This window comes from Anabrus simplex, chromosome 3 (assembly GCF_040414725.1).
Source record: "Anabrus simplex isolate iqAnaSimp1 chromosome 3, ASM4041472v1, whole genome shotgun sequence".
NCBI classification, from domain to species: Eukaryota; Metazoa; Arthropoda; class Insecta; order Orthoptera; family Tettigoniidae; genus Anabrus; species Anabrus simplex.
Genome location: NC_090267.1, coordinates 197123683 through 197150735, shown reverse-complemented (window position 1 = coordinate 197150735; position 27053 = coordinate 197123683). Strand labels below are relative to the sequence as shown.

The window sequence follows — 27053 nt, the reverse complement described above, 5'->3', positions numbered from 1 at the left end:
GGCTAATTTCTGTCCATTACCAGGAAATGTACGTCATCAAGCTTACGAGAGACGATATCCCTTCCATACTCTGAGGAGACAGTTAAAACCTTGGTAACGCCTACTTTCCGAAGTTCGCTACCTGACGCTTTGATTCCGCGGGAAAGTTCAACCTATGTGAATGGACGTTATGAAGCAACATGATGGATTCACAGCAATGGATAGGAGACGGGATAGTACATCAGATCTTACTAGACCATGTGGTATGGTTGATGAAGGGAGACTTTGGAACCTATATGCATCGACGACAAGAGCTGGAGAGGACAATTCTAATCTATCGTCGGAGGAGATCTTAACTTAGTTCACTTCGCATCTGAGTAGTGTACTACTCAAAATTTATTCTCATTGAGACCTGTTATCTCAATGACGAGAGTTAAAGTCAACGGGAGACAGGTTTTGACTGGTATAGGGCAGGAGAGATTTTATTATGTATTTAGTTACGCTACATTTCGATAATACGGAAGAATACAAATGTATTCTCTCCATGAACGTAACTCATGGTAGTTTTGCTATTAAAATTAGGACTCATTACGACTTTATGTAAAGAGTACCGCAGGAAGTGTTAAAGTCAGGAAAGTCGTAGTACAGCTAGTGTACTATGCATGAATCAGAAATAGGACTGGAAACAACAAGGAGAGATGATGTCGCCTGTACGAGAGGTCCATCAAACATCAGATGCTACATAGATCGTATCAAGATAACAGAGCCTACAAATGGTGAGCTAATGGCATAAATTACTACAAGTGATTCATGTTCTTAGAGTTTATTTCATTCAATTTTTATTTTGCTTCCGTAAGTTCAGATTTCGTTAATACGCCGTTACGTCAGGTTTTCCATCATAATAAATAATTGTTTTAATTTGTATTTTCGGAAATTCTTATTAATGATCCTTAACTTCCAAGTTACTGTACTTACTGGTTAGTGATCCGTCACCCCACCCGTTGGACTTTTTAGAGTCTCATTACGTATTATTATTATCATTATTAATTATCAACTATCGTTTTCAAGCCATAAGCTTGAAGGCTGGAGCCCATGGGATATTGTTTATGGAGAAATAATGAGATATTATTTATTTATATTAAAATTAAGGTGACCCGCCACGTCACACATCTGTGGGCAAGCGTGGGTACGTCACAACAACTCTGATGTCACAGTGATTCGGCATCTTAGAAATATTCCTGCTCTACTCCTTTTAAGAAAAAAGTCGATTTAATCGTTATTATCAATTGGTCTTTGATGTTAATGGCCTGTCATATACTTTTCTTCTTATTTCATAATAAATAATGATGTTACACATTTTAAGGGGCGTCTGTATGTTGGAGATTATGAGACGGGGGTGTCACATTTGAACACTTGCTAATACCACCGACGCTGCCGGGATGCAGGTACCTTAGTTCGTCTTACTTCTGCTGTAGGAAATATTTCAACCCATTCTAAAATAGTTTGCTTTCTCCAGGCCATTTTGCTAATAATGAAGTATTTGCTTATCAGTCGTTTCACATACAGAATTTCGCAGAATTCAACCTACATAAAAAAATCAAGCTTGTATTTTTACGTGAATGTTGGCATTGTGCTCATAATCATGGGACGTCTAGTTTTACATAGAATCCGAGCAAAAGGAACAAGATTTTATTTTCATTTCAAAAAAATCATACGTAGCCTCCATTGGGCGGGACTCACAACACGGCCAACTTGGTGAGAAGCAAGTGACTATGCTTTTCGGCTATCGTGCCCCTCTTTCAACCTACAGTTCTTTGTTATTTACTTAGTTTAGGTGCTAAAGATATATATGTCATTAGTACAATGTACTTACGGCTCGAACATTATACCAGTTGCATTACTAGCGACTGTGGGAGTTTGGGCAGTTAATATTTTTTGCAAGTAGTTTAACGTCGCACTAACACATTGTTTTCGGTGACGGCATGATGGAAAAGGATTAGGATTGCGAAGGTACCAGACGCGGCCTTAATTGAGGTATAGCCCCAGTATTTGCCTGATGTGGAAATGAGAAACAATATAAATCCATCATTAAGGCTCTACAATGTGGGATTCGAACAAACCGTTTCCCAATTACAAGCTCACAGTTACGAGACCCAACTGTGCAGCCAACTCGCGCGGTGCAGTTAAATTTCATTTGTAATTGGAGTTAGGTTGGTTAATCCCCTCCAGGATAACACACAACTTAGGCTATAATTCCCGCATTTGTTTTCCCGAAACAATACCAGTGGGAATGCGTATTAAATCCGAGGCCACTACCCATGAACCGAGAGATAGGTGGGTTCGATATACGTCGACGAACATCGAATTGGTTCTTCTTGATCTCCCACTTCAAATCCTCAAAATAACCAGATGGTATTTTCCTCAAGGCAATGGATACTTACTTTCTAACATTTACAATTGTGTACGTCAAAGTAGAGACACTGAAGAAACATATGTTCCCATTCACAACCTCGCATGATCACAAAGTTTCAGTATTTTATGCAAACAGGGCTGATGGACACGATATTTTAATATTCGAAGTGAGAGAACTGAAGGGTGGTATTTGGTTTCCTACTTTTCGCTCGGAGTAAATGCCGGAAAGAAAGCCAACTGCGTACAAGCTACGAAGTCCTTGCAGAAGTGAAAGCTGAAATTTTTCAGTACCTACAACCTAGGTACTAGTTGCGACAGAGTGGTTAGCTCTATGCCCGTCCACCTTTCCCCCAGGAATTAACTTGGCACTCGTTTTTAATGTAGGCTGAGTGAACCTGAGGGCCATGTGCCTTTCCAGAAGTAGAAATCTCATTTCCATATTTTTCAACTTCCTGACAGGAAATCGAGCTCATGCTCTTCCAAGTGAACCGAAGTTTTCTTTACCGTGGGCAAATGCCGGAGCTAAACTGTAATTAACACCACAGTCGCTACCTTGACTGCCATGTCCCATGACACTTTCCCCCCTGAGTGTCACCGCCTAAATGAAAGAATAAGTTCCACCACTTTCAGAACTATAGATCTCTGAAATGTATACGGTAACTCTCATTCGAACACTTTTACCTTCTGACGTAAATTGCGATCAGTCACCATGGCCACGAAAGAGAAAGTGATCATTAGTTAAAAATTAAATTCGCTTAAAAGTTCTTAGAACTTGCTACAAGTATCTGTTAGATCTTTCTACCGTACAAAAACCAGACAAATTGCATGAAGTGTGATAGTGACTATCTTTGGAATAAATCCATTAAGACCATATAATTAACGTACAATGTGTTTAGTATGTAGTTAACGTGATACTTGAGCATGAAGATGAGGGGCTCTTTTATCGTGATACAGAATGTGATTAACCTAATTATAGGTTTTGCTTTGTAAACAAACATCAGTACGCATCCGCTTCTAGAAAGTGTAAATGTGTACAATTATAGGACGGGGATAGGTAACCGGTTGTTGAAATAAATCAACGTAGCGTGTAATGCACATGCATTGTTTTAAGAGTGTTTCTTTGGCCTAAATAGAGATGAATGTATTAACTCTCACTTCACGTTTTGTTTTAAATTAACCACAGGGATATATGGCATCGGACTAGGGAGGGGGTGGGGGGGTGGGATCGTGTCTGATCTAATTTATCCATTATATTCAATACAATTTACTGGAAAATAGACATTCGTAAATGTGCAGAAACTGTGTCAAATCCATTGCTGCATATTTTTGGGCGTAGAATACGTCGTGGAGGTACAGAGTGCGCGTTAGAAAATAAGTAAATGCGTGGAGTTTAGGTTGAAAGAGGATTCCTGTTTTCACTGGGACCTCTTCTTATGAATGTTGTGGAATCAAATTACAGTATTTACAAAATCCATTGACTCCATGACATCGTCTTGAGTGTCTTCTGGCGCATGTATCTCCATAGACTAGATGGGAGCATAAGACTAGACGAACTCAGGTGTGGTTCTGGCCCTCGGCCGTTTAGACTTTCTTACGCTGTATGTTCACTCTTTTACACTCGGCCTCGAATATTTCGGGTTTGTTAAACTGTCTTACACTCATTCGTTTCATGTGATTTGGTTTTTGGTAGGTTTGGACCCTCTTTATATTAAGATATTTCGTAAATTTTCACAAATTTCTCAATTGCAGTGTGTTTTGTGCAGTCATGTTTATTAACTACTGAAAACACAAGAACAGCAAGGTGCAAAATAAATAAACAACAATTCAAAGAACATGTACCGGTCTCAGATTGCCTCACCAACACGCCGCCCACCTAATTTTAGGAACAATTTATATATTCAGAACCTGTAAAACTTCAAAACAAAATAACAAAGAACTAGAAAATGGTTCAGGATGTTTTGAAAGTTAAAGAACAATTTTAAATGTTGTTTGTACAACACGGACTTTCCCATCGGCACCAGGGTGAACTGCTTCTATTGCCCCAGTCTGCCACGCAAGAGGGGGTAAATTGTCCTCCTTCACGATTATCAATGTTCCATATCGTAGACTAGTTTGTAGACCATTTATTGCGCTGCTGAAGTTGGTACGGATAGTCGCTGGACTATCTTTTCCACAACTATCGTCTGCATCGCTGGGTGATTTCTCTAAAGTACCACCCACCCTGAGCACATACTTTGCATGCAGGAAAGCATGCAGAGATTTTAACTTGTTATCAACGGTAACTAAACGGCCTTGCTTCAGCGTCTGGATTTTTTGTGATTAGAACTTAGCTGAACATTACGGACAATGACATTCATAGATTTATGAAGCTATGTGGTTATCAACTTCCATTCAGGCTTTGTCTTTTATCACTGCATTTGGAATTGGATATAAATCTTAGAACATATGCCAATGTTCGCAATAATCTTGACCATAAGGAGAAATCACTCAGAAGGTGTTCCCATGGCAAATGCAGGGAAAACAGACTGATATTAGCATGTTTTCTTTCTGGACTTCCTTCGCTTCAGTTTGTTGTGATTTTGGTCAAGTGGTTTTAGATTCTTTACGCCATGAAGGTCACACCCACCACAGCCGAGTTAGCTTAAAATTTTGAGGATCAACTCCACATGAAATGATGTCAACAGTTATCTTGAGTACGAACATGTCTCCAATTCTTTGTATCAGACATATCTTCTTGTATTGCTAGGCCTATCATAAGAATGTAATTTAATGACAGAGAATTGGTAGATTTAGCTGACGCATTAAACACCACACGATATTTTGTGGTGGTACTCTCTTCCTTGAGCACAGCGTGATGTGGCACTTAGTAGGATGATTGCCTCTGCCAGATATCTTCAACGGGTTCCATGCGACCTAATTCAGTATATTCATCCATGAACTCAACTTAGGATTTCTTGATGGATGATTGGGGCTTCAGTCTCCTTTCCATATTTTGTAAACAATGCATGGCATTGTTGAAAGAATCTCCAAGTTGACTTGGCTGGATTTGAAAAGGCAATTTCACCGCATATCTTCCCGTTTCGTCTCTCGTTGAGTGCTTCATAAAATGTTCTTATTTCCTCCTGAGAGATTGAAGTACCTTTAAATTTTTCTTGTTGCCAAAAACTTTCCACCTTCTTATGACAGCAGACTGTTTCTGACTTATATTTTCAGTAGGTATGCAAACTGCCAGCACCCAGCTAAATATTGTATTCTTGAATGGTAGGATGTCCTTCTTGGGTAAACTTGCCTGAACGTAAAACTTCAAGAAATACATCATCTCCTAACAGTAGGTCATTTTTTCCTGGTTCGTTGAATCCTGGATCTACCAAAGTAATGTCAGAGGGTAAATGCCAATCCATACAGTCGATGTGAGAAGAAGAAAGTTGTGCAGTAATTGTAGGCAAAACTGAACAAAAAATGTGGCGGCTATAATCATGCATAATAGATGAAATATGAAGTTGGCAAATGTGTGATGACTCTATAGCTCTGGAGTTGCTAATTTCTTAAATAGGAACGTGGAGTTGACTGAGAGGTAATCCTAATGTAACAGCAAGCTTTCTCGACATGAAGTTCGTCTGCGAGGCAATATCCAGAAGAATGCGACAGTCATGAGCGCGACCTTAGCTGTCAGTAACTCTAATGATTGCAGTATATAGCAAAACATCACAGGTGTGGTAATTTCCCTTTAAAGAACAATATGATTGTTGTTGGGCAATGCTGCTAGTATCTTTGTATAGTAACGTTATAGTGCATGATGCTTTTTGTTGCACAGTTTGCAATTTCGAGAGGAACAGTGGCTGGTTTGATGACCACTCCTCAAACGATTTTAACAAAGTTTAGACGGTTTGCATTTTGTCATTAGTCTCCATATCCATATCCATAAATGTTAAGCACTGGAATAAGTGATGAGGTGCATTACAGAGATTACACCTTGATGATATGGTCACAAAGCCTTGCCGTACAGTTTCCTTCTTACTACTGCTGTATCTGGTCCTTTGGGTTTGTCTCTCATTCATTAGTGTATTAGTACTGGCTAGCTCTAAAGTTCAACAACTACTTTCAAGGAATTATATTAATTCTTTCAATCTAGAATAGGGTTGCCTGAGGTTTTGACCTCCCATTGTTTTCTAAGACTAACACGAATTCGTTATAAAATGTAATGCGACATTATAATTTCATGCAAGGCGTTTGGATCTTCATTACTTCAATGACACTTAAATTACTGCATGTTTGGTTTGTTAGTGTCCTCGGCTCCTTTGAATAATTACTCTTGGCAAAGGGCACCGATTACAACTGTCTGACATGCATATCCAGAATCACCCTAGGATTGTTGTATCGGTTACAGATCAATTCCCATGCTAATTTCAAGTTATTTTGTGTAACTGAAAAAATCTCTATCAACATATGTGGTTCATCTCTAAGCACAATAAATAGTGGTACCGGGACCTCTGAATATATGTCAGGGCATCGTTATTAATTACTACACTTTTAAACGTGTCATGAAAATGCATAACTCTGACAGTGGCCCATTAAATTTAGGAGGAGAAATGGCAGGCAAATTCAGATCACTATTATTGTTATGTTACTTCTTTCACTAACAGATGACAGCGGTTTGACTTTTGGTAATATTTTCATCTTTGACTGCAGCTCGAAATAGAATTCTTCAAATCCCTCTCGATTTTCATCACGAGGTTCATTGGCGTCCTCTTACTTTTATGTCGTTAAGAATTGAGTCCACAGAACATTATTAACAAATTCTAGTTACGCGGGCCTTGATGGTGGCTCATCTTTTGACAAGGGCTCTTTTATGAGCTTCTTCCATTGTAGAAAAGAAATAGTACTAAAAAACAAGGAGTAAACCAGATTAACTCACGTATTCAGTGCTAATCAGTGCCGACTTGATGCGTCGCTCTAGTTAGGAGCGCAGCGAGGGATCCAGTCGGCCGTGGTGCTAATATAACTACTACGGATGTCTGATGGCTCTGCGTTCGCAACACCTCCTAGATAATAAGGCCTAACAACAGCGTAGTGACGTCACGCTACGGAGGCGATGGCAATGCAGAGAAACGCGGAACATAGTTAAACACAGACATGATTTTAATATTTTTCCAATGGAATAATTTATTTACTAACAAATAGCGTTTCAAATTTGAAGGATATTGAATTATACTGTCGTTGTTACCGTATTTTAGTGACTCTGCCATTAAAGATAAACAGCAGACAGTTGTAAAACACGACAGCATTTTGCAATGTTAACTCACTTAGGCCGAATTGCTAACATCACAACAGAATGTTACAAACATATTTCAATTTAAATAGGCATTACGTGATCTTAAAAGAAAACTAGCACGTATAATATTAGCATAGGCCTAACATCTAAGCTGATGTAGCATCACTGGCAGTATATGCACATGAGCCTACAATGTTTCCTCCCTTGAAGTTCATGTATGGTTATGAGAATTTCACCTACCATCGATGTTACTAATTTGTAATTCTGTTCGAAACCTTTATGTATTCCAGAAAGTATGTAAGTTTCTAACCTAATATTGGACTACCATTCGGACTGGAGCCTACTCTTTTAAAAGTATTGACATATTGTGGCAACATTAAATTGCTACTGTCTCATAAATTTGTAAAAATCGCACGGCGCAACAGCCCTGAAGGGCTTGGCCTTGATCCTGCTCAGCCCGAAGGCCTGCAGATTACGAGGTGTCTTGGGTTCCGCAGGACGAATCCTTTCAGCCGTTATTCTTGGCTTTCTAGACCTGGGCCGCTATCTCACCGTCAGATAGCTCGCAAATGTAAACACGCAGGCTGAGTGGACCTCAAACCAGCCCTCAGATCTAGGTAAAAATCCCTGACTTGGCCTGGAATCGAACCGGGGCCTCCGGGTAAGCGGCAGGCATTATATCCCCTCACCACGGGGTCGGCCATAAATGTGTAAACATGAGGAGATATCAGACAGAAGGTTGAACAAATAACAAGAAAATCATGCACATACTCCTTTATGAACTAAGAAATATTTTAACTATGGCTATTAAATTAACTGTGGGGACATCATCCTCGGTGTCCAATTCACCAACTAGGACTAGAATTAACTTATTCATTGAATCTTTCTACACATTGTTACACTCATTCCTTGTGATGCAGCTATGATGTTTTGTAACTAAAGAATATACCGCATTTGTATTAGTAATTTTGTCCACATATTCATTAGAAATATTTTTTACTTTAATAAAACCCGTTTAGAATGAAGGCCATGTCTTATAAGATGATTACATATGCCATGCAGTATGGTTGCCTTGATGTATCGACGTACAGAAAAATTACTTACGTTCCCTTCATCACAGTACAACAACCATCAGGTAACAACGTGTTTATTGTACTTTTCAGCTGTGTTGAAATTCTGTATATGAGATATGTACTATCTTCAATGGCTCTCTTTATTGCTCCTTTCTATTCTACATTTTTGCCTGGTTCTTTTAACCACTCCTCTTCCAAGACCATGATTGTCAGAGACAGCAGTGGCTTATATCTTTTCAAACTGCCCATCATATTTATAGTCACATTCTGGCAGGATCAGTACCAGTTACTTCCCATAAAATATCACCGACTTTGAAATGTCTGTGGCATACCTGTAAAATAATGTATCACCGTGAGCGAAATTCGTGCATTTACAGAGTGAATCGGCCTACACCAGCAGCTCCTGCAGGTGGTATGTTTTAATGCGTATAATAATAATAATAATAATAATAATAATAATAATAATAATAATAATAATAATAATAATAATAATAATAATAATAATAATAATACCTTTGAAATAATGTATCCCATGATTGTGATCTAACATAACCTTATATCATTGAAGAGTAAATATGCCTACATATCACCAGCTGTTGCGTGTAGTTAAATACGTCATAGGCCTATACTCATTATGATTGTGTGAGAATGTAATAATAATAGTTACTCACCATTGAGTTATTAGTAAATCTGTAGTCTTGTCTTGGAATTGCACGTAAACATATCTGCCGCATAACCTCGTCTTTCGTAAACTTAATGCATGCACTTCGTTATCACTGCCGGAATTCTCCTTAAAGTTGAGTACGCAACACATCAGTACCATTACGTACAACGGTATTAACAATTGGCACCATTAAACGAATTAAATCTCTTCTAATTTCAGCGTTACAGGGCCAAACTCATTGCTGTGTCATTACTGAAAAGGTTCAAGCTTGCCTCCCGATTTTGACGTCACAGTATATTCCCAGAACAGTTGTGAGGCCTTATATATCTAGGAGGTGTTGGCGTTCGCCCGTTCAAACATTTTCTCGTATGGAGCTGTAGTGGCTGTAGTACTCTTTGGCCAATCGGTCCAACCCCCACTAATGGTCGTTGATTGTATTCACAAAACTCTATTCATACATTGATATCAATGATTATATATCACAGGCTGACGTCACACAATGGTTCAATCTCTCGAATCTTCACTGAACACACGCATCACGAAATATTTAGTGGTTTATCAGCAAACACTCACAAATCTTGTTACATACAGTGTAAAGAAAATAACACTGCTCACATAACATAAAAACTCAATGTTCTAACCAGATTTCAGAAAAATCCGGCTTTTTCGAGGACCAAAAAATGTTTTATGCAGAACCATATTTATTCACTACTAAAAACATAAGAACTGCAAGATGCAAAATAAATAAACAACAGTTCAAAGAACATGTAGATACCAGTCTCAGATTACGTCACCAACACCGTGAAATTTACATAGATCGATAATCCCCTCTGCAAAGATAAAATATTCCATTCCCGTCATTAATTCAATATAAAATGCATCTTACTTTAATGATACTCTCGTTAACGATAAATCACTCTTTTCAGACCCAGGCAATGTGTCTTCCTCCCGTATTACGATAATCCACGCACAGAATTAATTAGGAACATTTGTTACTGCCATACTAAGATTGAATTTTTCTATAGTGTAAGAATAGGAAGTAAGAGTGTTTATAGCTGTGTAATTGCCTGAGGGGTGTGTCGGTTGAGCAGCTCTGGGAACTGGACAGCTATGAAATTTCAGGAAGTTATAACTAGTGTGTATACGAGAAGAATTTCAATGACAGCACTGTAGCTATCGGACAGCTGCTTAACTCTAAAATAGCCCCTTCATTATAGCGTTTTGACACACAGTTGCACATTTCGAGAAATGGTGTAACTGTAACTGTGAATTCTCTGTCTACGAAGAGATTTACGAAATAGACTGTCATTTCAGATTTCTTTAACTATCGTAATTTACAGTAGTGTAGTGCTGGATAGTGAGAACAACAATTATGTGCGAGAAATTAAAATTACATGGTCGATATGACTATACTCTGCTGAACAAAGGTATTATTTTTTGGTGTTTCTGTGTGGCAAACCTCATGTTGGTGGGAATTGAATAATATGACGTGTCAGGTAGTCAATGTAATTCAATATTCAGATGTTACTAACATTCACCAATTGACGTGAGAGCCAGTTATTCTAAATTCCTTTTAATAACGATAATTCCGTCCACAGCAATATATTCTTCTCTCCACGCGGTATCGCTGTATCGAAATTTCACTGTATATCATCTTGCCTTTGAATAAAAGACATATCAATATAATGAGAGTGGTTAATGTGAATATGTTGAGACGGATGTGTGTAGTAATCAGACTGGACCATGTCCGAAACGATCACATCAGAGGGACAGTAAAAGTTGTAGAAAGAGCGGGGATCATTCAAGAGGCACAAATGCGATGGTTTATCCATGTCACGAGAAGAGAGGAGGATTTGTGTGGGGAAGAGGGTGATGGAGATTGAAAGTAAATGAAAGAATGGGTGACTCAAAAGAAGATGTGGGGAACTGAAGGAAAAAACCTACGTGAGCAGTGGGCACTGGATAGAGAAGATTAAACGAAGCTCATCAAACACAGCGATCCTATATAAAGACGGGGAAAGGTGGAAGAAGACACAATTTTTCTCACACTTGTCATGTTTTCTCACAAATAATTTTACCAATATCGATGGATCTCGCGTGGATAAGACGAACGACACCTTGCGGTAGTCCTATTACGGCAAGGTCCCGAGTTATATTAATTTTACCGTACGCTCCGAGCTCCGATTTCACTACAAAATGGCGAATGCACGGCCAGTTAATAATTGTGTCATAATTATGATCTCGAAAACTATTTAGGTAGACTCTTTGGACCTTCCTCATTGCAATATCATTTATGATATTTTTGCGAGTACTTGTTTATTTTTATTTATTTATTTATTTATTTATTTATTTATTTATTTATTTATTTATTTATTTATTTATTTATTTATTTACCAATGGCTTTTAGTGTCGGGAGTGCTCGAGGATATGTTCGGCTCGACTGATGCAGACCTCAAACGAAGGTGACCGGCATCTGCCGTGTATGGGAACTGCGAGTTTCAAAGCGAAGGATAGCATTATGTGTGGTCTGTGAGTTGCAAGAATGTTGGGGACAGTACAAGTACCCAGTCCCCGAGTCAGTGCAAATAACCCTTTAAGGTTAAAATATCCGACCGGCCGGGAACCGAAACCGGGGCCTTTTTAACCGAAGGCGACAACGCTGACTATTCAGTCAAGGAGCTGGACGACCCAGTACTAGAACGAAACTACAGACGTATATTATTTCGAACAAATGAAAAATAAAAGAAGGGAATGTCACCTCGGTACCGACAATGAAGGTGGAAACAGTGGAAAATAAAGGTTTCCTCTGTACTTAACCTCAGTATCACGTATGAAAGAGAAGCTTCTAGTTTCATGGGACTATTGATGTGAACATAGACACGCGATCTCAAGGTTTGCGTGGAATCAAAACCTAGGAACGGGACTTGTCATCTGAAATATCCTACGTGCAGTAGCTGAGATTCCAATTCCAGCCACAGCTACTATGTCCTCTACATTACGTGGAATGGAGTACAAAGCAAAAAGTAATTTATTCACTCCATACAATCAGATTGTTTCTAAAAAGCGAAGGAATGAAAGGATTGTCTTCTAGGTGCGGGCAATGAAGATTCATGAAGCAGTGGAATGTAAATGCTTCCCGTGTACTAAACGCGGTGACTCGTAGGTAAAGCGTGCTTGCAGTCTCAAGAGACTAAGGATGTCTCGCCTACAGCCACGAGATCTTCAGCTTAGAGTAGAATTCAAACCTGAAGGACGTGTCTTTTCAGTAAAAATGCTTCACATGTACTGGCCGAGTTTCGAACCACGGCCAACTTGGTGAGAAGCCAGTGACTACGTCATTCGGTTATTACTTCTCTCACACCTCTGATCTCAGATATTAACTTTGTACTTATTTTTCTTGTAGGCTGAGTGAACTCTGGGGTCATAAGTGGATGTTTCATTTTAAAATGTCTTACTGAGTGGTTCAGATGCAGAAATTTCGGTCTTCTGAGTCTAAGTTGGTGGGTTCAATCCCGGCTCTGTTCGATTATATTTCAAAGTGCAAAAATAAGCCACACTCGTGTCGGTAGACTTAGCGTTACGTAAAAGAACTCCTAAGGGACAACATTCTGGCACTGGAAAGTCGTCCAGTCAAATCGTTCATAGTTACGAGTGCTAGGATTTCTTCTGTTGCACTGAATTGTTGATCAATGCCACGGACAAAGCCAGTAGTACTCTAACCTTAATATTTGTGTCCTCATTGAAGGCAAGTGAATTTGACATAAATACGTACCGATGACCGCTCGTCTTTTAAGTTCCTTCAATCTCAATGGCAAGTTTTTAGATATGATGTGCTACATTTACCTCAGACAAAGTTGATTCTTTAAATATTTATTGGGCACATAATTTCCTCAGCAGTGATGAGACCCTCTTTCACAAACTGACCGTTTTCATATTTAGCAATATTTTAATTAAGCTAATACTCGTACATAACTTACTTTGACGCACACTTCGTTCTCTTCTCCTGGCACTCTGATTCTATTTTGGATTTGACTGGACGACTTTCCAGTTCCATGCTTTGTTCCTGTTCAAAACATTCCACCCAAAACTCACTGGGATTTGAACCTTGGGCTCTCAGGTTGGGAGTCCAATGGCAAGGTCACTGCGCTAGTGCACTTCCAAAAATAAAAGCAATAATCAAAGTTAAATTATGTGATATCCTACCTATGTGGAATATCAGATACCTTCAAGAATGTCAATATGGTCTGACATCACAGTTAACAGGTTTTTCACCATCAGAATATTGGTCGGAAGGGTATAAAATTTATAATCACTAGATTGCATGCCGAAAGCTTGGAGTCAATTCCAAACCACTCTGCAGTGTTCATGTGGAGTGAGTTCATATGACGCTGTTGGTGATGATTCGTTCGTCGGATGAGGATGTAAACTACCTGCAGACTTATTGTCATTATTTGATAGGATTAGCCTACGTGCCAACACCGGGTTGCACCTTCTCCTTACCTCATTTTTCAACATCATCATCATCATTATCCCACATCCAGACGCGCAGGTCAAATAGGCGCCAAATAGGAAGACCTGCACCACGAGCTGAATATGTCTTCAGACACTCGCGGCACTAAAAGTCTTGCGATAAATAAACAAATAAATAAATAACTAAATAAATAAATTGGATACACTAAAGATGAAACTAACCTAAATTGCTTAGGATTTGCAGATGATCTGGTACTACTAGCTAATAACTTTATTGAAGCTCGGAATCAAATCATAAGTCTCCAAACTATTGCTGGAAAATAGGATTTACAATTTCATTAAAAATACTAAAATAATGGCAATAGATCCCCTTTTAATAAGCAGTGTTCTGATATGTGGGAAAGAAATGTAAATTGTAAAACAGTTTAAATATCTTGGAGAAACTATAACGTACAATTTAAATGAAAAAATTTATTGGACAGAGAGAACGAATAAATTATCCAGAGCCCAAAAAGTAACCAGAAATACATACAACAAGAAATGTTTGTCAATAAATACAAAATTGAAACATTTTAAGACTGTAGTCCAATCCTGAAATAACTTATGGAAGTGAAACATTATTTAAACTAAAGCAAAAGAATAACATAGATAAAATTTAAAAAATAGAAAGAAGAATAGTAAGAACATGTATTCATAAGAAGTACCAAAAAGGAGGAGAATGGCGCATCATCCAAAATTCAGCAGTATATCAGGAAATAGAATCTATAACGGATTTCATGAGAAAGAAGAGAATATCGTTCTTTGGTCATCTGTTGAGAACACCTCAAGACCAGTTAATACGCAGAATTTTGGAAAAGCTTTGGAAACGAAAGCAACAACCTGTCTGGATAAAAGAAATAAAAGAAGACATGAAAGAATTAATGCGGAATCCAACATGGCGGATACGTTGGACCCTGTCTGCTGTGGGACGCAGCTGGACATTAATTGCTAATAATATAACTAACGCCGATAACGTACATAATCTTCGTAAAGAAGAATTAGTATATAAAATACAAATCATGTTTCGATAGTTAGAAAATAGTACACTTGAAAATGACAAAATTAAACCAACATTCGTTGGTAAATTACACAAAAGCACAAAATATTACAAGAAAAATACAAATTACTCAGGACAATGGAATACATTCTCAACAAATGCACATTCATCAGCCTAGTCCTATTTGAAATATACAATTAAGAATGTTTTTATAAGAAAAATAATAATTATTGATGAAAGCATTTGCTAACAATGCACTTTTTAATCATCGTTTTCAACTTCATACTGCACTGACACTCCTGATCAAGGTTACATACACTGCTCTCAGTTAACTGAAATCCTAACACTACCAGTGCCTCTCTTTGACTCTGTAACTTAAGAAATTCTGGTTTGTAACTGTCACTAATTAACACCTGGAAAAGTCTGAACACGTTACAACACAAGGACATGACCATCAACAATGGACACTTAAAACCACCTCTTTCACTGGATTAAAATACATCATCACTTCCTTGTCACTATTCACAAGCAATTCGTTTTCAGTCTGCAACATTTCAACGCAGACATCACACTTTTTACCTAATATTTCAATCACTTGCATACTGGTGTAACTGGCAATGCAGACCAAAATCCGCAGTGTTTCAAGGGAAACTGTGATGTGAACTACTTCCTCTACTACAGGCTCTAACGCATCGAAATTATCAATAATTCCATCAAAAGAAAATTCACCAAATTTCGCAGACGTCATCTTCAATACACCTAACACTTTAATCTTTATTTCAGACTCAAGAATTTGTTCCACAGAAGCATTATAAGTTCAATCACTCAATTTCCTGTAGACACCAAATCTCCCCTCCAAACTGTCTATCTGCGATTTGGCAGTAAGCACATAAAACCAGTGGTAATTATTGAATATATATTTACACAGTTCTATCACTGAGGTAAGTATATGTTTCACTTGTCAGCCTTCCATCTGTTTATTAAATGTGCCATAAGTCTATGTTTGTTTCTAAACATGTAAGGAATGAATGTTTCATATCATCAGGATATTGGACTGGTATCGTCATTTCTGGTATATGTACCTCTTATGGGATGCTGTACATTACAGACTGACCACCACTTTTGAATTAATTTTAGAAACTGTATTGTGCTACCAGCAACATTATTATGATCAGCGGCTTTACTGCTAATGATATATTATGTCTCTATTGTTGTTGTTGGATACAGAGCCTTTCTAGATAAATTTGTAGTCACTTTTAGCAACAATCTCTTCTCTGAATGAAACAACTCTTTAAGGTCTGAAAATTTGGCCTCAGTAGTTGTAATTTTACAGACTGACCCCGTACAACATCAATATTAGCCACTTCACTTAAAACAGCAAATGTCTTATCAACGTTTGGTACAATAAAAGAATGTCGCATTCCATATCAATAGTTCTGGAGAGTATCTTATTTTATTAGTTATATTATAGAGCTCTAACTGTTCCAGGACACATTTTATTTTACTAGTTCTCTCTGCATTAAACTCACAGTCTAACGCAAGTGCATTTTTCTAAGGGTTTGTGAAAAGAGAAAGTTTTTCAGTGAGACCAATATTATCATCAGAATAACTTTTGCGATGACTTACCAACGTGTCAAACTTCGTCCATCTGTCACATTTTAGGTCTTCACAAGCATCATATTCCAATATAAACCTAACATGCTCTGTAGGCAAACACACTTTCGTGGATCACTTGAACTGCAAATGAACTTGAAACATTAAAACTCACTGCTGGAACGTTAATTAATGACTCATCATCCACCTTCATAAACAACGCATACTCTTCCTTCACTATTACAGTGAATGGTTTAACGAATTTCTTCTGAACTGCACAGATGAATGAGGTAAAATCTGCAATCTTGTCACTTTCACACCATACTATATCAGCTTCATGTCCGTATTGATAATTTGAGCACACAAATATGAAGGATGAGTTTTCCATCTAATCAATACTTTTTTTTTACAAAGTGTCTAGAATTATTTACATTAAAAGACTACCGATTTCGACCTGTAAATAGGTCATCATCAGCTGTTGATGAACCTGCTTAATAGCGATTGTGCCGAATAAAACACTACTAAAATTAAAGAAGAATGCCACTATTCTAATAAAATACATAATGTTATGATATTTACATATGGTACAATAAAGGGCTTTGACTTGCTAGTGTCCTATGAATGCCACCTTTTCCAAAAACAGTATTGCTAAAACGTTTAAAATAGGGTATCGTTCTTAGAGTGCAGATAAAACACTACTAAAATTAAACAAGAATGCCACTATTCTATTAAAATACATAATATTATGATATTTACATATGGTACAATAAAGGGCTTTGTCTTTCTGTAGTCCTATGAATGACACATTTTCCAAAAACAGTATTGCTAAAATAAAAACAGGGTACCGTTCTCAGAGTTCAAAGAGTCACTGGGGTTATGGTGTCAAGTTCAAAAATCTATGCTGTATGTCAACATTATGTCATACGAGATATATACATACGGTACAATTAAAGGGCTTTGACTGGAGTCTCATGAGTGGCACATATTCCAAAAATGGTATTGCTGAAAGGTTAAAAATAGGGTACAATTCTTAGAGTTCAAATGGTCACTGTGGTTTGGTTTTAAGTTCAAATGGGAGGTTACCACAAATATTTGACTTTCCAGTGTAGAAATGCAATTCTCAATTTTACCATTATGCTCTAACTGAAAATTGGTTAGATCGTTCAATTTCAAGATTACAAGATAGCTGTTCTGATATTGGCATTTAATAGTGTTTTAAACACAAAAACCTGTAGACTATCAGTAGATATCTTGGTGCAATATATATCTTCATCCCAGGTTGGAATTTCAGCGCTACAACAGCCACACGACATACACGCAGAACGTTCTGAACGCTACGATTGCCACAGGACATACAGATACGCGCAACAATGTGCAGCACGCTCCCGACCATACTCGAATTTAAAGGCACTGAAATGTTAAAGGTTAGTAGCAGTAGATTCACTGGTTCGATAAGGAACTACTTTTCAAGAGAATAATTCTGCCTTTTATTTCTCAAAAAAAAAAAAAAAAAAAAACAAGTAATATAATGTATTTTCTTTGATATATGTTTGTCTTTACACCATCCTTCATAGGATTTCGGATTCGCTGGGGTAGAAAGAGGCCAAAACTCGAATGATAATAGACATGCCAATAATTAAGGTACATGGCCATTATTTGAAGACTGGGAAGCATGAAAAATCACCCACCATATTCCCAATGTGTAATAAGATGAAACACTTGTTAACCACCATACAAGGTCCTCTAATGTGCTATGTAAAGTATGAATTAAATTGTTTTGCAAACAATTCCATTAAAACGTTTCATGATAAAATCAAAGATTGCTTACATGAGTCTGCATTTTCGTTTAAATTCTAAACAAGATATCACGTTATGTTATTAGCTCCCTTAGACCTATTTTTGGAAATAAGAACCTTGGATATATGGTAGTTTAAAGGAATGTTATTCATTCAATAAGGATACGAACTGTTAATTAAGACATCCATAGTAAAGGTTTTTCAAATAAATTACTTGTTATGTAATACAGTAATCATCAATTTTCTGCAAATTAAGCGATGTACAAATGGGATCTCCGCGATGTACAGGAATTTTATATACCTTTCTTTTTGCCTGAAGATGATTGCTTGACTGTTGAAACTATTCCTTCTTCCCCGCACGTAATATTGTTTGATCAGATCAGATGCTGTTTGGATTCCCACATAGCATCAGCGAAGATTACGCGGTTATAGGGAAACCGTAAAAAAAAAAAAAAAAAAAAAAAGTCTTCGAAAGAGAGCATCGCTATCATGAACCCTAGTAGACAAGGTTGGCGAATTTAACCTGGCCCTATCATATCGAATGTTTTCGGCGATGCAATGATGGGGCCGGACAAGGATTGAGAAGAACTAAGTGCATGCATTCTTTCTTTCTTTCTTTCTTTCTTTCTTTCTTTCTTTCTTTCTTAGTACGTTTACCGGCTTCGGTTGGTTTTTTCCTAGAACTCAGCGAGGTATCCCACTTCTACCGCCTCAAGGGCAGTGTCCTGGAGCGTGAGACTTTTGGTCGGGGGGATACAACTTGAGAGGAAGACCAGTACCTCACCCAGGCAGCCTCATCTGCTATGATGGACAGGGGCGTTGTGGGAGATGGGAAGAACAGAAGGGATAGACGAGGAAGAAGGAAGGAAGCGGCCGTGGCCTTAAGTTAGGTACTATCCCGGCTTTTACCTGGAGGAGAAGTGGGAAACCACGGAAAACCACTTCGAGGAAGGCTGAGGTAGGAATTGAACCCCCTCTACTCAGTTGACCTCCCGAGGTTGAGTGGACCCCGTTCCAGCCCTCGTACCATTCTTCAAATTTCGTGGAGAGCCGGGAATCGAATTTGAGTCTCCGAGTGTGGCAGCTAATCACACTAACCAATACACCACAGAGGTGGACATGTATTATTTATGATTACAATAAATTAATACTCTTCACGTCATGTTGGCATGTTACAGATATCTTGTGGCGCACATAGTATCATCCGACAAAGTAATTAACTCAGCGATAGGAACCGGGAAGTAAAATTCCGCTTTCATTGCTAGACAGCACCACTTCGAACATCTATAACTCAATATTTGAGACCATAGATTATTATTATTATTATTATTATTATTATTATTATTATTATTATTATTAATAATAATAATAATTTAAGAGACGCTGGAAGTTCACACTGGGGAGAAGTTCTTTAACGTATTAGTGTATATAGTGGCACAAGTCTCTCACATTCAAGCACAATTTAATGTCATCTGTCTTTGCTGGGATTCGATCTCGTAGTTGTCTAGGCGAAAGGTCTAACTCAGTCTGAGCAAAATCGTGAAATGGAAAATATACTTCTACACTGGGAAACTTGGTATGTATGGTTAACAGTCCTTGTTAGTTTACCTGAGAGGAGTTGCTGTGAGGATTGAAAAACTGTCTAAATTATAACATAAACTTAGTATAAATATTAAGATTTTTTCGTAAATGTAGACGAAAATACCAGAGGAACGTTTGGAGAAACACCGTGATGGATTTAAAATAGAACTTGGAAAATCATTAGCAGGTGAAATTGCTATGTTTAATGCGATGTTCATAACATTCCTTCAGCTACTATTGGTTTTGACATATGCGAAAGCGCTGAAATTCCAACCTGGGATGAGGTTATGTATTGCACCAAGATATCTACTGATAGTCTACAGATTTCTGTGTTTCAAAACTCTTAAATGCCGACATCAGAACACTATCTTGTAATTTTGAAAGTGAAAGGTCTAAACAATTTTCAGTCAGAGCATAATGGTGAAATTAAGAATGGCATTTCTACACTGGGAAGTCAGGTATTTCTGGTAACCGCCCATGTTAATAGCTCAAGGAGGAGTTTGGTGTCTACTCTGTGTAGACTGAACTCTCCTGTTAAACATATATTTACTAAGAACCGTTAGGAGTGTACATTGTTGTCCTAGTAACGAAAGCGGTGTAGTGAAACCAACTCAATCCCTTCTCAAGTTTCCCTTTCCTCTTGACAAGTAAACCTACTTGTGCGACCTTGTGTCCACCTCCACCTTCCTTCAGTGAGAGCGAAACGAGTACGTGGTTGAATGTATGCCTGCAGCTTCTTCCCCAAAATAAATCTGAATATATTTCCTTCGCTTGCAACTTTCATCATCGCCCGTGGGCAGACGCCGGGAGAAAGCTAGAGGAGCCACTGGATGTGAAGTCCGCCTGCAGACGGCAGAGCAACGTCCAGTTGATCAGCTGAGGGCCGCAGCGGTGAGGTGTAAAGGTGACGGACGTGCGTGTGAGTGAGTGTGTGCAACTGACTTCTTGACGAAGATGTAAACATATTAATCAAACCCTGAAGTGGCACTGTGTGAATTTTCGACACAGTAAAGGGAATCATATGTCTGCATGTGGTTTTCATTTTGAACATTTTTAAATCTCTGAAAGGAATTTATATCACGTAGTGGAGAAAGGTTCTATAAAACTAGAAAGCATAATAAAGCAGGACTTAGAATTCATTACTACTATTTCAAGAGAAAAGTAATTTACACACGAATGAAAATATTAATTTTTACCGAAGAATTTGCAATAATTGTTTGATAGTGCAGAAAGGATCTGTCTGACTAGAAGGCATACCCAAGCACGTACTGTGAATATATTGCTGCTCTTTCAAAACGAAAGTAATTGATATTATATTCATGCAAGGGAATTGCTGGTTTTCACCAAAGAATTTTCACTATTTTTGTGGAGAACATTTTGAGGCATATCTTCGACGTCACTAACAAGTTTTGACGGATGAATAAAGCCTTCCCCATGGTGATATTTAAGGCTTCTATGATATTGCACGGTAATTCTATGTTTAAATAGAATGTTTACTATTTTAAGACAGTAAATAAGTCATACAATACACATCATCTCAAATTATAGATCTCGGACCCTCCATAGATATTCAATTTATCGTACCACTTTTCATACAGCGATCCTATATTGATTTAGAACACTGATATGCCATTTGGCAGTGGTCTAACGGGTCCAAATCTAAATAACTGACAATACAAAAAAGAAAGCATGTCTATGTAATACAAATCCTCACTTTGAATTAATAACATAACCACCCATATGTTATTGGTTACTAAAAAAGTAAGTTCGCAAGTTATAGCGTAGGTAGTCTTACTTTCTACCTTCACATCAGTCTCGAGTACTCCTAAGTAGGTGACGAAAACAGCACTTAAAGCGGAAACATAGGGCGATACTCTGAGGAAAGTGGTCACAAGAAACAGTAATGAATTATGCGCTCATCTGTCAAGTTGTGAAGAAATTCTAAACACAATTTTACAAGCGAGTGAATGGTGTAAGTCTTACGTTTATATTGTGAGGTTAGAGTGCGGTGATGTTGCAGTGAGAGTTGTGCCATTGAGAAGACACACGAGTGAAGGAGGTTACTGGTTCACTGAAAGTGTTAGAGCCTACCCTAGAGACATGTCGGTGTTCAGGAACCGGCTGTGCTGGGCTCTTCTTCTCTGCCACTTTGTACTCCTAGAGTGTCCTTTAGCACGAGGGAGCGGTGATCTTCTCAACAGGAGCAGCAAGCGAGTAAGTACAGAAAAAATATGATTTCTATAGTTTCGGCTCAAGAAGTTATGGAATTTCTGAAAGAACAGTAGCATTTTCACGAATATATAGTTGTTAAATACAACGTTGGGCACATTTCTGTTATTATATTTAGCTATAAATTTCAATATTATACATACAAGGAATGTGATATAGCATAATCTTTGGTACCGTGCTAGGAATACAGGAGGTATTCCATCAATGAAATTAGATATATAATAATCAAGTTAAGAAAGTAAATAATAATATTTTAGGCTTATGGGCATTTTCTAACGGAGTCAATAACCAATACAATCAATAATTCAATCTCATGTAAAGGAGCAAGCAAGCTTATATTGTAGTTTTACATACTGTTGATGTTGAGATCATAGCAACTGGACATCCAAATTTTCGTGAAATCCGAACCACGGGAACATGATATTTCATTTCAAAAATATCGTATAAGTCACTTTTGCAAATTTCGAATCGCGGCTGGCATGGTAAGATGCCAGAAACGACGGCATAATCGTTCACCAATTTAATATTTACGGTATAATTATTGCAATAAAATTATTACCTCGCATGCTGTTTTATAAATTATTATTATTATTATTATTATTATTATTATTATTATTATTATTATTATTATTATTATTATTATATCGAGCTCTATGGCTGAATGGTTAGCATGCTGGTCTTTGGTCCAAGGGGACTCGGGATCGATTGCCGGTCGGGTCAAGGGTTTTTAACTTTCATTAGTTATTTGCTATGGTTTATGGGTCGGGTGTTTGTGCTGTCTTCAGAATTAGATTTCATCTTAGGTAGGTTGCAGTTCACCCAAACGGCGTCAACTCGAAAGCCCTGCATCAGGCCTCTCCGGAGGAGACATGGCCTTATTATTATAAATTATTATTATTATTATTATTATTATTATTATTATTATTATTATTATTATTATTATTATTGTTGTTGTTTTTGTTATCATCAGCTTAGTATGATACCAACACATTCACTTTAACTGAAAAGGGTTAGGGCTAGGGCTGGGAAGGTAGTGTAAGGTGCAGCTGGTGTAAAAATGGGAGTGCTGACAGTACAGTTCGAACCCACTATCTCCCAAATGGTAGCTTACAGCTACTCAACCCGTATCGAGTAATCAACACTCTTGGTTTAATCACACTTATATTTGATAGCTCTTCTGTCGTGAACATATCCGTGTAGTCCAATATGTCCCGTAAGTCGTTAAGAATTAAGATTAGATGAATGATCGTCATCGGATATTTACGAAGAATTATATTTCCCCTTATCGTTTCCGTATCTAGATGGAACTCCTATTTCTTCACTGCAGTCAGGTTTAGCTGATTGTCCGAGGGTCCCGGGTTCGATTCCCGGCCGGGTCGGAGATTTTAATCGCCTCTGATTAATTCTTCTGGCCCGGGGACTGGGTGTTTGTGTTTGTCCCAACATTTTCCTCTTCATATTCACACAGCACACTACAAAACCAACCCCCGCAGAAACACGCAATAGTGATTACATCCCTCCATATAGGGTTGGCGTCAGGAAGGGCATTCGGCCTAAAACAGGGCCAAATCCACATATGCGATACAGTTCGCACCCGAGACCCAACAGGTGTGGGAAAAGCGGCAGAAAAAGAAGAAAAAGAAGTCAGGTTTAGCAGATTACCTCCAGTATCAGAATATAATTGCTGATCATTCATTATTTTAAAAGCCTAACTGCTTGTCTTCCGGTCTAGAAAACCAGGAATAACGGCCGAGATGATTCGTCGCACTGACTTTGCGACACCTCATAATCTGCAGGCTTTCGAGTTGAGCAGCGGTCTCTTGGTAGGCTAAGGTCCGTCAGGGCCATAGTGCCATGGAATTTAACTGCTTGTGTATCGATAAGTTCTGTTCTGGTGATAATTCCATGATACTAAAACTCAAATAATAATAATAATAATAATAAGAAGTAGTGCTGAATCTGGATATGAAGGAAAGTGAAGGCAAGGTAGGCAGCGTATTTGCAATATACTGAGTTTTATTCGAACTAATATCATTGTTGCTTCTCTGGTCAATATCCCTACGGACGTTTGTCTTTAGAAACTTTCTGATAACTTGTAATTTTTCCTAATCACTGGTAGTACACATGATAAGATTCGAGAATAAGGGGCAGACATACATTTTAGCTAGCCGTACACGGAAAGGAACTGTGACAGGCGAGGCCTCTTATGACGCGTGCCGACAGGCTAGGACTGCTCGTTAGTGAGCGAGGATTCTCCCGGATGCAAGCTCACAGCCGCGCGCCCCTAACCGCAAGGCCAACTCGCCCGGTAAGAAACGGACTAAACAGCTCTGGTACGAAACGGAAGTTTAAATCCCAGGGGGTGGTACACACCACCATCTATTGTGCAATTGTTGGTGGATTAGAACTATCACAGATTTTGGATGCTATGACAATACAAATGCGATATAAAAGAATAAGTTTAGAATTCTATGTGCTTAAACTGCTTATTGTAGAAAACTGTATACACAATGTATCAGTAATAAATAATAATAATATTGATAATAATAATAATAATAATAATACATGGCCAAAATCCGACATTATGACTTGGTAATGAAAACCAGAAGGATTGTGCGCTTCAGAGTGCCTTAATTTAAATTTTAAAAAGGGGAGCTGGAAGAACTCGAGGAGAAGGAAAGGAAGATTCCAAGGAAAATTCTAGGACCGCAGAAGACTATTGATGGGACTTGGAAGAAAAGGAGAAATGAAGAGTTCTACAAGTAGCCTACACTGAAAAGATCATGGAGAACAATGTGGAAACGAATGCTGAAATTCTGCGGACACCTAGTAAGATTGGATAACAAACGACTGGCCAAGAAGATCTGCAAATACATGATTGAGCTAAAGGCCATCTCCGAGTGGGTAGAAGAGGTCAAGAGTGATGCAGAAGAAGTTTTAATTACGCTACAGATGATTCACAATTGAAAGTTCAGAAGAAGAATCGACAGTCTAAAATCATTTCAAGAGAAACCACTAAAATGGAAGCCCGAACTGCTCATTTATGAAGCGAAGAAAAGAGAAGAGAAGAGAAGAGAAGAGAAGAGAAGAGAAGAGAAGAGAAGAGAAGAGAAGAGAAGAGAAGAGAAGAGAAGAAAGGCCATAATTGGCAAATTCGAAAACAAATAATAATAATAATAATAATAATAATAATAATAATAATAATAATAATAATAATAATAATAATAATAATAATAATAATATTTTAGGACGAGGAAGGGAAGGGACGCTGAAGCAGATGTAATAAGTAGACCGCCTCTGTGGTGTAGTGGTCAGCGTGAGTAGCTGCCACCCCCGGAGGTCCCGGTTCGATTCCCGGCTCTGGCACGAAATTTGAAAAGTGGTACGAGGGCTGGAACGGGGTCCACTCAGCCTCGGGAGGTTAACTGAGTAGAGGTGAGTTCGATTCCCACCTCAGCCATCCTGGAAGGCGTTTACCGTGGTTTCCCACTTCTCCTCCAGGCAAATGCCGAGATGGTACCTAACTTAAGGCCACGGCCGCTTCCTTCCCTCTTTCTTGCTTGTCCCATCCAATCTTCCCATCCCTCCACAAGGCCCCTGTTCAGCATAGCAGGTGAGGCCGCCTGGGCGAGGTACTGGTCATCCTCCCTAGTTGTATTCCCCGACCCAGAGTCTGAAGCTCCAGGACACTGCCCTTGAGGCGGTAGAGGTGGGATCCCTCACTGAGTCCGAGGGAAAAACCGACCGTGGAGGGAAAACAGATTAAGAAGAAGAAGGAGAAGAACACTGGAAGTAAAGCCAATCGGTTCACATCTCAATTGTGCCCATTTCGAAACCTGGCGACTTCAGGTGGGATTTTCATTAAAAATTATATGACTTAGAGAGATCTAGGTTCTGAAATAAGAGAAAAATTAAACGCGTTTCCTGATCTCAACATGGGAAAAATTCTCGGGGATGAAGGGCACTCACTGTAAAGGGCTGCAATGAATGGTAGGTTTCAAGTCTCGGACATAAGAATGTATAGTTAACAGTCTGATGGTTTCGTCAACAGAGCTACTGAAATTGGTAGCGGAAATAAACACAATAAGACTACAAAAAGAACATAAAACCTGGTGTAAGTTGTAAAAATTAAAGCTGGGATACTTCGCTTTCGCCTTTGTCATTGGCCGTGATCTCCTTCTGTACATAAGAACTATCACCGTATACAGGGCATTCTCATCAGAATGTTCCATAAAAGAATTTACTTACTTATAGCATCACGAAAGAGAGAGTTAGGCCCTAGAGAAAGATCGGGAACGCTGTCTTATTCTTGTGTGTGGTGGTCTAAGTAGTTAGCCATGCTGAAAGTGAGTCATGCATGTTACGTGTCTCGGTCTAGTAACTAGCGAGAAGTCCGGCCCCGCGGTGTATGGGGCAAAGCGTCCGCCTGTCACCTGGCGGGCCCGGGTTCGACTGCCGGCCGGGTCAGGGTTTTCAAATTGTAATTATTAATGTCCCTGGCCTGGGGACTGGGTGTTTCCTCGCACACAACATTCCACACTACCGCCATTCCAATTACACGCAGGTTCGTACAATGTACTGCCAGTAGGGGCAAAACATCCATATGGGTCGACGCCACGAACAAATAGCATTTTAAAAAACTATCGAGATAAAAATTAAATTACCGTAAGATAGGGGTATGTCCACCTCTGTGGTGTAGTGGTTAGCGTGATTAGCTGCCACCCCCGGAGGCCCGGGTTCGATTCCTGGCTCTGCAACGAGATTTGAAAAGTGGTACGAGGACTGGAACGGGGTCCACTCAGCCTCGAGAGGTCAACTGAGTAGAGGTGGGTTCGATCCCAAACTCAGCCATCCTGGAAGTGGATTTCCGTGGTTTCCACTTCTCCTCAAGGCAAATGCCGGGATGGTACCTAACTTAAGGCCATGGCCGCTTCCTTCCCACCTCTTT

At 38.7% G+C, this 27053-nt stretch overlaps 1 protein-coding gene across 1 annotated transcript in view; it reads left to right on the top strand.

Moving 5' to 3' along the window:
* The first annotated feature begins 637 nt into the window (after positions 1-637).
* The window catches only part of LOC136866737 (trypsin-1-like), a 97171-nt gene continuing 70755 nt past the window's right edge, over positions 638-27053 (top strand). Inside the window, exons 1-2 of the mRNA XM_068226827.1 lie at positions 638-755; positions 21897-22090. Of these exons, the coding sequence (XP_068082928.1) occupies positions 638-755; positions 21897-22090 (312 nt within the window). The remainder of the gene's footprint in view (positions 756-21896; positions 22091-27053) is intronic.